The 16,786-nt window shown below is 43.4% G+C and overlaps 1 protein-coding gene across 1 annotated transcript in view; it reads left to right on the forward strand.

The window, feature by feature from the left end:
• The window catches only part of VIT (vitrin), a 41,743-nt gene that overhangs the window by 702 nt on the left and 24,255 nt on the right, over positions 1-16,786 (forward strand). Inside the window, exons 2-6 of the mRNA XM_071575441.1 lie at positions 1,062-1,127; positions 2,022-2,178; positions 4,072-4,205; positions 8,374-8,451; positions 16,117-16,197. Of these exons, the coding sequence (XP_071431542.1) occupies positions 1,062-1,127; positions 2,022-2,178; positions 4,072-4,205; positions 8,374-8,451; positions 16,117-16,197 (516 nt within the window). The remainder of the gene's footprint in view (positions 1-1,061; positions 1,128-2,021; positions 2,179-4,071; positions 4,206-8,373; positions 8,452-16,116; positions 16,198-16,786) is intronic.

The following is a 16,786-nucleotide window of genomic DNA, read 5'->3' on the forward strand; positions in this document are numbered from 1 at the left end:
ACTTTCTACTAGTTCATTTCCTTTTTTTCTTTAACTACAATTTCACCTTGGTTACACAACTGCACCACTGACAAAAGGGTCACTGTCACTTCAGACACTGTGAGAGTGCTTTTTCTTTTGAGCAAGTTCTAGGAGTGATTAAGTCTACAAATACTCTGCAATCAGTCTAAGGGGAGAAGAGCATAAAAGAAAGAAATTACTTATGTTGCATATTCTAGTAAGATTAACTTAACAAGTGATAAGAGGATCAGCTGACATCATAGAGAGTTTCAATTCCCTCTGAAAGCTCAGAGAAGGGAAAGGTGAACAGAAAAGTCAAGATATTTGTAATGAAGTTATTAATTACCCATAATACAGTGCTTATAAAATAAGCACAGAGAATGAAGAGCTTTTGTATGTCATCACTTTGCAAGTAAACCTAACAAGGTAAGCTGCATGCATAACTTAATAGCATATGTCTCTTTTACTATTACACTTTTCAAATCATAATTCAGCTTACTGAAGAAAAAAGAGTGCCCTTGCTGGGACAGGATACTGGGACATGCCACACTAGAAACTCACATGGTCTGTAATGCTTCCCAGTACTTCCTACCTGCTACCACCAGTGAGCGAAATGCCACAAAGCACAATTACAGAATAACCTTCCCAATAGGCTATTAGGAAGAATCTCTCTCTTCCTAACTTCCCAGCTACTTTATGCACAGAGTATGTTGTTTCACTACATCTCTATCACACCAAAGAGTTTCCACTACTTGTGGAAATACTGGGAACTTTTGAGGTTGTCTGGACCACATGAACTCAATGGCATCTTTAGATAATGAGTTCCACAGATGAGTATGCAAGGTGAACTGTTCTTAAATTCCCTTCAAAAAACTTTCCCCCAGTAGATGTCATCTTGACTGCAAAGTTAACCAAGCAGAAACTTAGCTGTGGCTGAGAGTATTCCCATTTTAGTTTTTCAACCTGTTGATTCAAATTTGAGAAATCTCATGCACTGGAGCTTGTGGTGGCTGATGTTGATAGTCCTCCTTTTTCCTGACACTATGTTTGCTTTGTTCTAGGTGTGTTTCTTACATGTGCATACACAGCTAAGGAAATCACAAAGAAGACAAAAAAGCCTAAACTATGTAAGTGGTCCCAGCAGAACTCTTGGCTGCTTTACAGCATGAATGTCTGACATATAAAATGAGTGCAAAGTGAGTTTATGTTCACTAAGTACAATGTGTGCTACTTAATTTGTGAAAAGGAAAAATTTTGTACTTTTCTACTAAAATACATCTTCATAAGTCATTAGGTACCACACAAGGATCCAAGTAAGCACTGGGATTTTTCCCAGAGAGAGTGAGAGATAAATATGTGAAATGAACCAGCTGTAACACAAAGCATATGTAGCTGATTAGCATGAGAAAAGTGGTGTATATTTACACACTAGGATGTATAGCTTTCAGCTTTACTGCTGTGGGAGCATTTCTTCCCACAGTTTATTTTGCTCATGTAGCTGACAAACAAGCCTGCTTCAAGGTTGTAAACTCACACTTAAACCCCTTGTTCAAAGTAAATTACACCCAGCAAATAGTTTTAAAAATTAAGGGCAAGATAATGGGCTGTGACTGCAGCCTGATGTTATAGACAGCACAGAGCTACATGAGCACAGCAGGAGGCTTGGGAAGCATCCCTACCCCCTCCTTCCCACATGTTAATCACAGCCTGGGTGACTACACTTCTCTCTCTCCAGCAGAGCGTCATAACAGATATTTCCTTCAGAGAAGCAAACACTGAAGGTCAGAAATATCCTCAGGCTTCTTTATTCCATCCTTAGTTACTGCTACATCCCTTGGCACAGGCGTTATTATATGTTAAGTTGTAGATGCAGAACACATAGAAGTTTTGTATCTCAAATCCATTGATACAAAGACAGCAGAGAAGGTCATTCCTGCTGCTCAGTTACTCATTGTTTTATGACAAGATCACTCAGCTATGAAAGCATTCAATCTGACTTTACCAAGATTTTGCACTCACAGATGTGCCCCAGATTGATTGTGATGTCAAGGCGGGGAAGATAATCAATCCAGAATTCATTGCAAAATGCCCTCCTGGATGTCAAGATGTAAAATATCGTGTTTATGGCACCGACATATATGCTTCCTTTTCCAGTGTCTGCAATGCTGCAATTCACAGGTGAGTGAATTGAAATGAACAAGGCCCTCAGACAAAGCCATCATTTCATTGTAGGGAGCTTTTACCTTTTCAAAATCTTTACAGTTCCCACTGCCTTCTAGATTTGATTGCAGGCTGTCGTTGTAGCACAAAACCTGAGAGAAAGACCATATATGAGGTAATGGATCCATTCTTACAAAGTGCTGTCAATCCTGTATACCTGTTGAAGTCAGTTGTGTTTGAAAAAGTTTCTTAACCTTTGAAGAAGTGCCTTGAGATTTGCAGATTTCTCATTCATGCATAACAAATTACTACTGTACTATTATTATTCAAGTGAAAGGTAGGGATGGAGCTGTTGCTACTAATAAAGCTTCAGAAAAAAAACAGGCATATCAGCAGTGATGAATACATATAACTCTCATACTTCTGGGATTGGTTTGGTTCTCCAGATTTGAATTTAACTGTCCTTGACATCAAAGGCTGAGTAATGTGCTTTCCTGCCACACAAGAGGACACTGCACAAGAAAATATATAAATATGAATTTTATAGCACAAATTTTGCTAAGTTTCATTATCCATGCAAAAATGTGCATTAAATTTTAATGGAGAATAACTGCACAATCAAAACACCGTAATTGTAGGCAGGATGCAGAGGCAGGATGTACTCAGCTGAAGATGCAGTAAGAACTTATAAAGCCTGATTGACAACTTGACTTCATTTGGAGTTATTTGTGCTACTGCCGTGCTTCTGGATCAGTGAAACAGCAGGGATATCGAGTAAAGTTTCACAGTTAAGGTCTAGGGACTTTACACGTTGCCTCTGCACTGTGCTGTTCTCAGCCTGGGTTGCCTGTGTGCAAAGGGCTGCCACCTCCTGGCTGCAGCTCTGCCTGCTCAGCCCCTCGCTGGGGTTTTGACTGCCAGGCTTTCAAGAAACAGAATCTTCCTTCAGATATTAGTGCACAGTGGAAATTCTCTGCATGCAGAACTAGTCCCAAAGGGAAGTTACAAACTACTGGAAGGAACTGCAATTTCCCTCTAGTTCAAATGTTGGTTGTCAATACCGTTGCAGTGAGAATTTCAGGTTCTCATTTGCCAGCTGAATTTGGCTTTGTTAGCTTATATGCTGCATTTCCACTGTGAATTTCTTTTCCATACATTTATTTTAGCTGCGGCTTCTTACATTCATCACAGAAAGTTCCAGATCTGGCACATTCTTCAACACTGTTTGACACTCATTACTTACTTTCCCGCACAGTCATTACTGCCAGCCCTACCACACATCCCTACATTCACAGTCTCTTCCAGGTTTACCTGCTGTGCTAGTGATGCTGGAGCAGGTTGCATACACTGGAGGTTTTCTGTTTGTCTTGAGAAACGTTGCATCGTCTGTCAAACACCATTTGATGTGCACTGCACATGGAGCCTTCCAGGTGTTCTACAGCTTCCAGCAATATTGTGGCGAGTTTGCTCCAGGCTGAGGTCAGAACTAGGCTTAGCTTTTTGCAGATAACACACAATGAAATTCAAAGAAAACACATTCTGTCACGTGGTTGGCCTGAAAACTCCTCTGAGCACCTTTCCCTGTGTCTTCAGTCATTTAATCAAGCTTGTAGGAATTTTAACAAAGGCAGTAGCTTTTTCTTGTGTGCAACTCGGTCAAGCTTAAACACGGGATCAGTAGAGCAGTGGGAAGAGCAAACAGATCCTGACAGCACCTTATAACAAACTGCTCTTCTCTGTGTGGAAGAAGCACAACTATTTCTTAGCAGCAGACTTTGTAGTAGCACGACAGTCCCACTACTGCCCCTGGTTTAAAGGTAAAAGGAAACGCTTCATAGCTCTTGCACTGTAAACAGTTTCTAAGGTTTTCGTGGGTTTTCTGCCTTCAGACACCATGTTGTCTCCTTGCAGTGGTATAATTGACAACACAGGCGGGAAGATCCTTGTCCAGAAAGTTGCTGGCCACTCTGGTTACCGCGGGAGCTTCTCCAACGGTGTCCGGTCCCTGTCACTGCCGCGCTGGAGGGAGTCCTTCCTCGTGTCAGGTACCATTCGGAGATGGAGCACCGGAGCCTCCCCGCCTGCTCCCTCCCCCCTGCCCGAGGGCTGGGCAGCCGTGGGCAGAGGGGGCAGCACCCTCTTGTTTTAAAGACCAGGCTAGTCCCCGCAGGCCCACCCCACACAGCTTTAGCGTGAATAATTAATTTGAGATACCTTGTTCTGGGCTTCCTAAGTAGCCCACAAAGAGATACACCCCCAGCCAGCGGTGTGCTCAGCTCAGCCAGGTGTGACTGTGAGCTGACTGCAGGAGTTGACAGGTGTTCTGGATTGAGTCTCTGAAGGCACCTTATCTCGGACTATTGATGCATTAAATCTGAGCTTTGGTACTCACTGTGAGGTCTTCCTATTGCTCTCTACCCTGGCAAGTAGTGCTGCTGAGAAAACTAAGGGCCTTTTGGCCATGTGAAGCATCCTCAGCCTGCACCTGAATTTGCATCTCCTGAATCAACTTCTGACTTATGTCAAACAATCTCAAACCACATAAAGCCCTACTGTATGTATGCAAACACTAAATGTGGCAATTCCACTGGTGCATCCCAAGTACATCAGGAATTTCCTCCAGTTTGTTAGCCAAATAGTTCTGATATCTACTCAGTGCAGGGAAATCCACCTTCATTTAATGATCATTCCTTTTTCTCCCTGTTGATAGTATCAGAGCTCACTTGCATTCACTGACAAAATGCACTTTTTTTTTGTAAATTAGATCCTTTTTGCATCAGCTTCAGATTATCTTAAACCTACTTGCACCTACTCCACCTGTGTGAAAGGGTCTGCTTGATGTTGGTTTATGTATTCCTAATTCTAACTTTTTGATGCACCCATAGAATGGGTCTGTTCTTACTGTTCTACACTTTTGGAGGTTTAAAATAGGTCATTGATTATCTTATAGCAAGAGTTTACATTTATACTAATATATATATTTTATATATATAAAATTCTAAGATAATTTTTATATGAAAATTGGTATTAGTTAACTACATAATTCCTGGAAAAATCAATGGTTCAATAAACTGAACAGCCGCTAAAAATAACAAAATATTATTTTCATGTGAAAATTTGTAGACAGCAAAGGAGGTTTCGGAAACTGACCAAAACAAACCGTCATCCAGATTTTGCATTCATGTATTTGGATGCCCTTTTTTTACAGTTGTCTTCCATGGGTACACCACATTATGAGAAGCATTTATTTTGAATGAGTGGGAATTTCCTGGAATAGCTGAATTTGCTACTTGTACTTGCAGCAGTTTTTTCCCCCAACAAACAGCATATTGTAATTCTGGTACATAAATGGGAAATAGGATCTTTTTTTCCTCTTATCCCATAAAACATATTCTTCTATAAAACTGTAGGAATTTTTTGATTTATGTTAATGAATCATTATTCTTAATGATACACTGTAAAAGAAGATACAAGAGAAAGTTACAAGCACATGGAAAAGGAGATTATGAGAAAACTGGGTATGTGTAGGCATGATGAGATTTGTCCCTCATGCACTTAGTTTTATGCATACTGGGTGATCTCAGTGATGTCTGTGGAACTCTTAGTTTATAACCTAGCTCAAATGTCAATCTAACATATGATATAACATATGTTATATGGTATTTTATATATTAATAGGAAGAAAACTCTCACTGAAAATGTGAGAAATTTAGAATTTTAGAGAAATTAAGAAGACTAAACCCAGAAAAGCTGTGCTATTCAACTCAGCAGCCTGCGGCTGAATGCATAAAATCTCATTCCCAGAAAGAGATGAGTTGGGGTTGGGTTTTTTAAAACTATGAATCATAAAAAGACAGAGCTGAATAAAGCATTGCCAAATAAAAATACTAAGTCACCTAAGGCATTAATTTCAGTACAGCTTTAGAGCTTGAACTGACTTCCCCTATTCTCTGAAATACTCTTTCAGCAGACCAGACCTGTATGCAGTACTGTACCCTGGAAAAGTGCCAACAGTTTATTCCTTGTTAGGAGATTGTCACCAAGTTTGTGATGTTTAAATTGTGAATGAGCATCTGCACAAAAGAGCACAGAAGAGGAAACCTTGAGGGACGAAGGCAGTGAAGTGGCGTGATTTAGGGGCAGTGGGGAAGGAGGTGTGTCCTCTGGGATTAAAGCAGCCAGCACACCAGGAGGTATGCAAATGCCTTGGTATTCCCTTTCAAGCACTGAAATGCCTTGGCACTCCCTTGAATGACTCCATTCAGTTTAATAGTCCTTTTGCATCTAGTGGGTTAAGAAAATTAAAGTCCTAAACTTCTGGGTTTGCTACACTAGTGTGAGAGGGTGAGTTGCCACCACACCATAGCTAGTATTTCAATGGCCAAAGCTGATGTTTTCAGCCACATGTAAACACATTTTAAGTCTGTTAAGCAAACTCAAACCTAGACGTAACTTTTTCTTAATAGTGAAAAAGACATATTACCATTGCTCCACGGAGTAGGGCCATGTTCAGGTCAGTCTTCAGACCTACCTCTTGGTCACGAATGGGATGCAAATTGTTGTTGATCAAAAACATCAGAAGCCCACAGCAGCCAGCCTCCCCACACCAGCTGATGTATTTGCACAGCAGTAGGCTTCAGGTTTGCATTAGAAATCAGATTAGCACAGAAATCTTTCTTACTAAGATCAGATTATTATGCTATTATGGCATCCATGGTGCCAGCTGATTATATCTGACAACCCTTCCTCTACTGGGGATAAAGAAAAGCATGTGGAATTCATCTGTGATCCCATAACTTTTCTGTCTTTCTACCAAATTAGTACAAGAGCTCCCTAGTCCTGCTTTACTCCTGATCCCAGATTTAACTTGGGGGAAAGCAGATGTGAAAACCTGCAGCCCTTCACTTAGACCAGTTTCTGTAACAGAAGCCCAGAGGGCAAGAAGGAAGCTCTTTCCAGGTTGTCCTTACATGCTAACATGGTCTTTGATGGATCAGTGTTGACTTTGGTGGAGCTGCTCTCACTTTATACCACTATAAATGAAAAATTGAATAGTTTCTTACATCACTGCCTAATTAGAGGAGTAAAACAAAAGAATTAAAGACATTAAAAGTGACAAAGGAACTATGACTATCCAGCTCCATGGACAAGCCTGCTCATGGAATTCCTCCATAACTTTCTTTGTGTGCCATCATGGGGGAAACAGTCCCCCATTCCCATGAGGGACTCAGTCTATAGGAATTAATTCCATTCAGAGCTGTTGGTCTCTGGATTAATCACTGAGGATGACAACTGACATGCTTGCAGTGCCATACATACCTCCTTAAAGAATCCACTAAGGGAATAAAGGAAAGATTTTCATGACTCAGGTTTTTCATGAGATGGAGATAGTTCTCACCTGAGATGGTCCAGATACATGACAAAGCACAGCATCTTGCAGACAGTCACTAGGGTCCAGAAGATGTACTTGCATCAACTCCCAGAGGCCAAAGCAGTCTTCCCTACACTGGGTTTCTCTGCAACACTTTTCAATCAGTGATATATGTGAATATAAAAACTGTCCCAAGAGTTGCATAGGCACACGTACCCACAGAGATGGCATCTGCTGTTGCACTGAAAAGATTTGTGGTTTAAAGCTTAACTGGGAAACATATCTCATTGTTTTAAGACAGGACTCTCATTTTAGATCTAAATATAGGTACCATATGTTCCCATACACAAGCACAGCCTTCTCTCACTGTTATTACTGCAAAAGGCTGTTGCCAGAAATGGCATCTTGGAGAAGTGAGGTCAGAGAAGAATGCTCTGTGCGTGATGAAATGAATCCCACATCAAACATGTTTTCTAAGTCAACTGCATTGTCAGGCACTGGGAAAGGCCACCTAGGGAAGCTGTGGGTTTAAGTAGAAATTATATAGATGTTCTTAAGGAATTATCCCCTTGTGTTTAATATTGTTTGAGAGCAAAGGAATGAACTAGCTGACCTCTTCAAATCCTCTGCAGGACTGTGTTTTCATGCTTTCTAACTTTTTTAAATGATGCTGGGTTTAGGCATTGACATTTTTAGTTTTATGGTATTGAGATTCTGCCACCAGATGAAATAAATCCTCACGAAAATCAGTTCAGCAGTAAAGGAGTCTAATTCTGAAAGCCTATTTTATTGCAAGAAAGCTTAGACTATCGTGTGATGCCTTCTAATGTGTTTTTTTGTAGAGGGCAAGCCAAGAAAAGGTGTAACATATCCATCAACTCTTGAATATTCTTCTTCAAAAAGTACAGCCATTAAATCAGGCAAGTAATTGCAACTTTCCCTTAAATCCATTCCCAACTATCTGTTGTAGCTTCTCAGTTGTGTAATATGAAGATTTAATTATTCGGAGTCAGAAGTTCATGCAACCATTAGTATCTCATCCAAATCACTCATGGTATTTTTTTTATGTTGAGCATATGAAAATCATCTCATTTCTATTTTTTTTTATCACACCATGTTTCACAGACTTCTGTTTCCAAGTTTCCCCCTTGCCTTAGATCTGTTACTGAATATGATATTGTACTGGTTATATGAAGCATTTGAGGTCATATATGTGGCTTTTTTCTATTGCTATTCATGTTAACTTTTGGGATATTCAGTGCTGAGAGTATAACATTAAACAATAATGTAATATTAATGACAGATGGCAATGTACAGCAGCTTAACTAAGGAATCATTTTAGTCAGCATCCTACTCTGTAAGATTCTACTCAGTTTCAATGATTTAGTTGTTTTCAGCGGTCTTTGATCAAAGTCTTACACTGGTTGGTAGCTGATACTCAAGAGCATGTGGATTGCCTCTGTCACTGCAATGACACTTGTTTGTGCTCCCTGTAACAACTATGAAAGTTTCAGTCTCTCCCTTGGGCGTGTGAACGAAAACAAAATTCATGTCCCACACTACTGTGCACTTCCCTAAGACAGCCCTTTTGCTAAATGCTGAGCCTGAGCCTTCCTGAGCACACCCACTGTGAGCTGTGGCAAAATAAAACGTGCTGTATCTTCCCCATGAACCCGAATGCCTCCGAGTGGGTGCGTTCATCCAAGGCTGCACAGAGGTTACTTAGAGACCTGCTCTTGTTCTGTGCATTGTTGTTTGGTCCTTGGAGGCAAAATACAGAACTCTTTTCTTATAGAATTATAGAATAATTTTGGTTGGAAAAGACCTCTAAGATCATCAATTCCAAACATTAATCCAGCACTACCAAGTTCATCAATAACCATGTCCTTAAGTGCCACATCTACAAATCTTCCAAGTATCTCCTGGGATGGTGACTCCATTGCTACTTAGGACAACTTGTACCAACACTTGACAACACTTCATGTGAAGAAATTCTTTCTAATATCCAACCTAAACCTCCCTTGGAGCAACCTACAGGCATTTCCCTGCCATCTCACAACACATTTTCAAATAGTTGTAGAGAGCCATTAGGTACCCTCCAAACTTCCTGCTGTTCAGGCTAAAGCACCTCATTTCCCTCAGCTGCTCCTCATACAACTTCCCCTCAAGGCACTTCACCATCTTCGTTGCCCTCCTTTGAACACTCTCTAACAGCTTAATACCTTTCTTATATTGTGGTACCCAAAACTGCACACAACATTCAAGGTGAGGCCCCAGTGCAAAGCAGAATGGGACAATCCCCTCCCCTGTCTGGCTGGTGGTTCTTTACTTGATGCCCCCCAGGACACAGTTGGCCCTCCTGGCTGCTAACTCAGATTCAATTGGCCATTGACCAGGTCCCTTTCTATGATCATAGAATCATAGAATCGATTGGGTTGGAAAAGACCTCCAAGATCACTGAGTCCAACCCTTGGTCCAACTCTAGTCCATTTACTGGATCATGGCACTCAGCGCCACATCCAACCTGCGTTTAAAAATCTCTAGGGATGGTGAATCCACCACCTCTCTGGGCAGCCCATTCCAATGCCTGATTACTCTCTCTGCAAAGAATTTTTTTCTGATCTCCAACTTAAATTTCCCCTGGCAGAGCTTAAGCCCGTGCCCCCTTGTCCTATTGCTGAGTGCCTGGGAGAAAAGACCAGCCCCCACCTGGCTATAACTTCCCTTCAGGTAGTTCTAGACAGTGATGAGGTCACCTCTGAGCCTCCTCTTCTCCACGCTAAACAACCCCAGCTCCCTCAGCCTCTCCCCATAGGACTTGTGCTCCAGTCCCTTCACCAGCCTTGTTGCTTTTCTCTGGACTCACTCCAGCACCTCAATATCCTTTCTGAACTGAGGGGCCCAGAACTGAACACAGTACTCAAGGTGTGGCCTCACCAACGCAGAGTACAGGGGAAGGATCACTTCCCTGGTCCTGCTGGCCACGCTATTCTTGATACAGGACAGGATCCCATTGGCCTTCTTGGCCACCTGGGCACACTGTTGGCTCATGTTGAGCTTCCTGTCAATTAGTACCCCGAGGTCCCTTTGTGCCTGGCTGCTCTCCAGCCACTCTGTGCCCAGCCTGTAGCGCTGCAGGGGGTTGTTGTGGCCAAAGTGCAGGACCCGGCACTTGGCCTTATTGAACTTCATCCCATTGGAATCAGCCCATCTCTCAAGTCTATCCAGATCCCTCTGCAGAGCCCTCCTGCCTTCCAGCAGATCGACACTCCCTCCCAGCTTGGTGTCATCAGCAAATTTGCTGATGACGGACTCAATCCCCTCATCTAAATCATCAATAAAGATTTTAAACAGGACTGGACCCAATACAGACCCCTGGGGAACACCACTGGTGACTGGCCGCCAGCTGGATGCAGCTCCATTCACCAGCACTCTCTGGGCCTGACCCTCCAGCCAGCTCTTAATCCAGGAGAGGGTACACTTGTCCAGGCCACGGGCTACCAGCTTTTCCAGGAGTATATTATGGGAGACAGTGTCAAAGGCCTTGCTGAAGTCCAGATAGACCACATCCACAGCCTTCCCCTCATCCACCAGGTGGGTCACTTGATCGTAAAAAGAGATCAGGTTGGTCAGACAGGACCTGCCCCTCCTAAACCCATGCTGGCTGGGTCTAATCACTTGTCCACCCTGAAGGTGCTGTGTGATTGCACTCAGGATGAACTGCTCCATAACCCTGCCAGGCACAGAGGTCAGGCTGACAGGCCTGTAGTTGCCAGGGTCCTGCTTGCAGCCCTTTTTGTGGATTGGGGTGACATTCGCCAACCTCCAATCATCTGGGACCTCCCCACAGAGCCAGGACTGTTGGAAGATGATGGAGAGCGGTTTGGCAAGCTCTTCTGCCAGCTCCTTCATCACCCTGGGATGGATCCCATCTGGTCCCATAGACTTGTTAGGATCCAGTTGGCTCAGTAAGTCAGTAACTATTTCCTCCTGGAATACAGGAGGGGTATTCAGCTCCCTCTCCCTGTCTACCAGCTCCAGAGGCCAGTTGTCTTGAGGGCCACCTGTCCTACTGGTGAAAACTGAGGCAAAGTAGGTGTTAAGTACCTCAGCCTTCTCCTCATCTTCCTTAACTATATTTCCCTCCAAGTCCAACAGAGAATGGAGGTTTTCCTTGCCCCTCCTTTTGTTATTAATGTATTTATAAAAGGACTTTTTGTTATCCCTAACTGAAATAGCCAAATTTACTTCAAATTCCACTTTTCTTTCCCTAATTTTTTCCTGCATGACCTAGCTCTGTCTGTAAATTCTTCGTAAGTAGCCAGCCCTTTTTTCCATAGTCTGTAAACTTTCTTTTTATCCCTGATTTCTTGCAGAATCTCCCTATTTAACCAAGCTGGCCGTCCTCCCCTCCGGCTGGCCTTTCGGCTCACTGGTATAGCCTGTTGCTGTGCACTCAAAATTTCCTTCTTAAAACATGTCCATCCCTCCTGGACCCCCTTGCCTTTAAGGGTTGTTTCCCAGGGTATGCTCTGAATCAGTTCTTTGAATAGGCCAAAATCTGCTCTCCAGAAGTCCAAAGTAGAGGTTTTAATGGTGGCTCTCCTTACATCCCTGAGGACTGAAAATTCTATTATTTCATGGTCACTATGCCCCAGGCTACCTCCAACCACTACATCATCTACCAGCCCCTCTCTGTTTGTAAACAGGAGGTCTAGCAGGGCCTTACCCCTGGTAGGCTCATTTACCAGTTGATGAAGGAAATTGTCCTCTATACACTCCAGGAACATCCTTGACTGCCTCTTCTCTGCAGTATGAAGCTCCCAGCAGATATCTGGCAGGTTAAAGTCACCCACAAGAACAAGGGCTGGAGATTTTGAGACATCTGCCAGCTGCTTGTAGAATAATTCATCTCCTTCATCATCCTGGTTGGGCGGTCTGTAACAGACTCCCACAAGGGTGTCAGCCTTGTTGGCCTTGCCCCTGATTCTGGCCCACAGGCACTCAACCTTGTCACTGCTGACCTCAACTTCAACAGAGTCAAGAGACTCTCTAACATATAAAGCCACCCCTCCACCTCTCCTTCCCTGCCTGTCTTTTCTGAAGAGCTTGTAGCCCCCCATAGCAGCACTCCAGTCATGTGATTCATCCCACCACGTTTCTGTGACAGCAACTATGTCATAGTTTTCCTGCTGCACTATGGCTTCCAGCTCCTCTTTTGTTTCCCATACTGCGTGCATTGGTGTACATGCACTTCAGCTGGGCCACTGATTTCATTCTCAACTCGGGCTCTATGCCCTTAGGCCTATCTCTGGAGAGCCCAGTTGCCGTCCCTTCCCCCTTCAAACCTAGTTTAAAGCCCTCCTAACCAACCCTGCCAACTTATGGGCTACAGTTCTTTTGCCCTTCCTAGATAAATGAAGCCCATCTGCTTTGATGAGACTGGGCAACACGGAGTTTGCCCCATGATCAAAAAAACCAAAATTTTGACGATAGTACCATCCCCTAAGCCACCTATTGGTAAGCTGGGCTTTCCTAAACCTCTCCTCATTCACCCCAGCTAGCACAGGAACTGAGGCAATTACTACCTGTGCTCCTGTCCCATGAAGAGATCGGGTCAGTGCCTTGAAATCTTTTTTAATTACTCTGGTACTCCTTTTATTAATGTCATCACTTTCAACCTGGACAACCAACAGTGGGTAATAGTCTGAGGGTTGGATAAGTTTAGGAAGTCTTTTGGTAATATCCTCACCCTGGCCCCGGGAAGGCAGCAAACTTCCCTGTGGGACGGGTCTGGCTGACATAGAGGGCCCTCAGTTCCCCTCAGAAGGGAGTCACCGATTACAACAATCCTTCTCTTTTTCCTCTTACCTGTAGTCGTAACCTGTCCGGTAGGCTGGGGGTAACCAGAAGATCTTGTAGATAGATCCTCCTCCTGACTGTCCTCCAACAGACTGTCCGACTCCAGGGCCATATACCTGTTTTTTAAGGGCACCCTGGCAGGTGAAAGGGGTCGAGAGGGGGTGTTTTTGCCTCTATGACCAGGCACCTGTTTCCATTCGTCCCCATCCCTATGGTCTGTTCTGTCTGCCTGATGGCAGGAGGAGCTGGGCTTCACCACCTCCTGCTGGGCTTCCTTAGGAGTGGAAAGGGTGTGACTCCACCAGTCAATTTCTTTTTCACTCTCCCTTCTGTTTCTGAGCCTATCGACCTCTTCCTTTAGCTCTGCCACCAGACCCAGCAAATCATTCACCTGCTCACATCGTATGCAGGCGCTTCTCATACTGTCCTCTGGTAGTAGGTCCAGGCTCAAACAGTCTATGCAGCCAGAGGCCTGAGTGGCTGCATCCTTTTTAGAGGGTTCTGTCTGTATTGACACCCCTCTACTGGTAACAGGAGCAACAGCTTTCATTTTTTTGGGAGGCATGACTGCCTTGAGCTGTGGGGAAAGGTAGAAAAGAGAAACAAACAAACAAACAGAGAAAAAAAAAAAGGCCGCAGAAATACCTAGGCTTCTGCCCTGCCTGTTCGCCCCGCCTGTTCGAACTGCCGTGCAAACTGCCGTGCCACGCCCTCACTGACATGCCACGCCCCTGTTTGCCCGCTCCTGTTCGCCGCGCTCCGGGTCGCTTGCGCTCCCTAGAGATGTTTTTAAAGCCTTCTCACTCTGATGCTAACGAGCAAGCCACGCCTCCAACTCCCCTCTGAGTCACCTGCTGATAGCTGAAGGAGCAGCAGACAAAGCCTGCCAGAGAATAATGATGTTGATTTCCAGCATCTCCTTCCCCAGTCTGTACATACACCCAGGGTTGCCTCATTCCAGGTGCAGAATCCAGTACTTTCTCTTGTTAAACTTCATGTGGTTGGTGATTGCCCAGTCCTCTAATTTGTCAAGGTCTCTCTGCAGCTCCTCCCATTTTTCTGTCAGCTGCAAACTTGCTTAGTATAATTTCTAGTCCTGCCTCCAAGTCACTTATGAATTGCAGCCAGGATGGAGCTCAGCAGGCTGTAAGCAATGATGTCTTCCACCAATGCCAAAACACATATATTATGAGAATTGGTTTAGAAAGGGGAAGCATCATCAAGTCACTGTGCAGTAACACAAATGAAATACCATGAACCTGTTCCTGCAGCAAACCAAAGACACAAGTCTTTGTTCTTGAATCAAACAGTTTGAATGAAAATGCTGGGATCCTAGCAACAAAGACTGTGCATTCACACAGAGAAAACCTAGGATTATTAAAAAGGAGCAAAGAATTGTTACATCAAACCCAATGCCAGAGGATGTCTCTGCCTGCCTTTGCCCACCCTGTCCCACAGGTAACAAAGAAATCTGATGGTCACAATCCATCTTTCCTAAGCCCCAGTTGGCCCTGTCAGACCTCCTCAGACCTGCCGCATCGGCTCAGCCATCTCCAGCTGTTCTCTGTTAGAAACAGCTTATTTTTCTAAGATAGAAATCTCTGTAATATGGTGCCAGGGCCATCTTGTGCTAGAGGATATCCAACCCTAAAAAAGCTACTTTTTTCTTCTAATTTATATTATAGAGACCACACTGTTCACTTTGATACTTAACTCCATTATCTGTAGGAGGTAAAGGCAGTCCTTTGAGTATTACACTCACTAGCTGTCAGATTAGCAAAAAATCCTGCTTCACACCTGATCAGCTGTCAGAGATGCAATTTTGGTCCTCACTCCAGGAACACCAGAGATTCATCGTGCCTGATGTTTCGCTAAATGCTGCTGGTAGTTACAGCGCTTCTCAAACACCAGGAAGGTTTCTCTTGCTGTGCCCAAAATTTTAACTCTTCATACCTGGTAAAAACAATTCAAAGATGTCATTAAAAAAAAAAGTAGTACAGCATTTTAGGGAACTATTATTACTAGAGTTAATTCTCAAGTAGTACATTGCTGTGAAAAGAGCTAGAGAAAAAAAAAAAAAGAAGAAAGATGAAAATCTTCCAGCACTCAGCCAGGCATAAAAGTAAAAGCAGGTTATTTTGCAAGGTAGTAATAAATAAATTGTAATAACTCTTCCAAGTACATTGATGATTTGGGGTTTTATTATTAAAAAAAAGGAACCAAAAAATCTTCCTTCTCCTTCTAAACCACTTGATGGTATTCAGGATTTGGCCACATAATGATCTCAAAATGTCAGGCAAGAAAGCAATATATCTGAACATGAATTAGTCACAGAAATACTGCACATTAGCTCGTATTCCCCAAACACCCTACACACACTGTGACCCTGATTCTTAGTCCATGCTGCTACTCAGAAGAAAAGATCAACATGATGCATTGATCTTATCAGTAGTGACTTATTAGTGGCAACCCCCCCATTTATTGCTCATTTCAGAAATGCAATTGTTATTGGCAGGAACTTTTGAACCATAGAAATGCTTAAATTTGGCACCAAAGATATAGGGTGACAACTATCTAGAGGCACCCAGTCATCACTCTTTCTCACTTACTTATTGGCATGTGATGGGTTGCCTTCCTCTGGGGACTGATAAATCTCTAAACAGGAGACTTAAAATTATTTTCTTCCAGAGCTACCTTTTCTAATGTGCTCTATTTTGCTTCAGAGCCTAAAAAGCCAGAGCAAGACCTAAAAGGTGTGAAGAATGCAGATACCACTAACACATTAGAAAAAACATCGGAACAAGGTAAGGGTTGGGGATCTTGGTGCTCTTCTACAGTATCCATCCCATCTTAATCTGCCTGCAGACGCTTATAGGAAGCAGTTTGACACAGATTGCGCACACAACTTTACCTCCCACCTCCAAACTCCTCTCTACAGTCCCTTTCTCACCAAATCAAACCCATTGTATGAGCACCTGCAATGGCATTTGAAGGACATCTGCCAATTCAGAGAAGAGGGCACACTCAGAGTTTAATTTCTGTGCTTTGGGCAAGTTCAGGTGTTGTGAACTTCAAAAGCTCGCATTATGTCTCTTGGCAATCTCTAGTGTAGGACACGTGCCTTGTAAACCCTTTGAAGATACTGTGAGTTAGATGGGCACTCTGCCCACAGCAACACTGGGAACAGCTAGCCCTCGAGAGCTCTCCTCTTGTGTTAAAGGATTTATGCCAACATGCACCAAAGCAACAGCTTTTCTCTGCTCTTACTATGCTGCTTCCTCAGGTTTTTTGCTAATACTGTTAGCTCCCAGCTTCCTTTCTCCTCAGAGACTGGGTTATAAAACTGGCTGATGTGCATGTTCCCCACTTCAGCAGCACCAGATCACAGGGGAA

The sequence above is a fragment of the Pithys albifrons genome, chromosome 2 (assembly GCF_047495875.1).
Source record: "Pithys albifrons albifrons isolate INPA30051 chromosome 2, PitAlb_v1, whole genome shotgun sequence".
Lineage (NCBI taxonomy): Eukaryota > Metazoa > Chordata > Aves > Passeriformes > Thamnophilidae > Pithys > Pithys albifrons.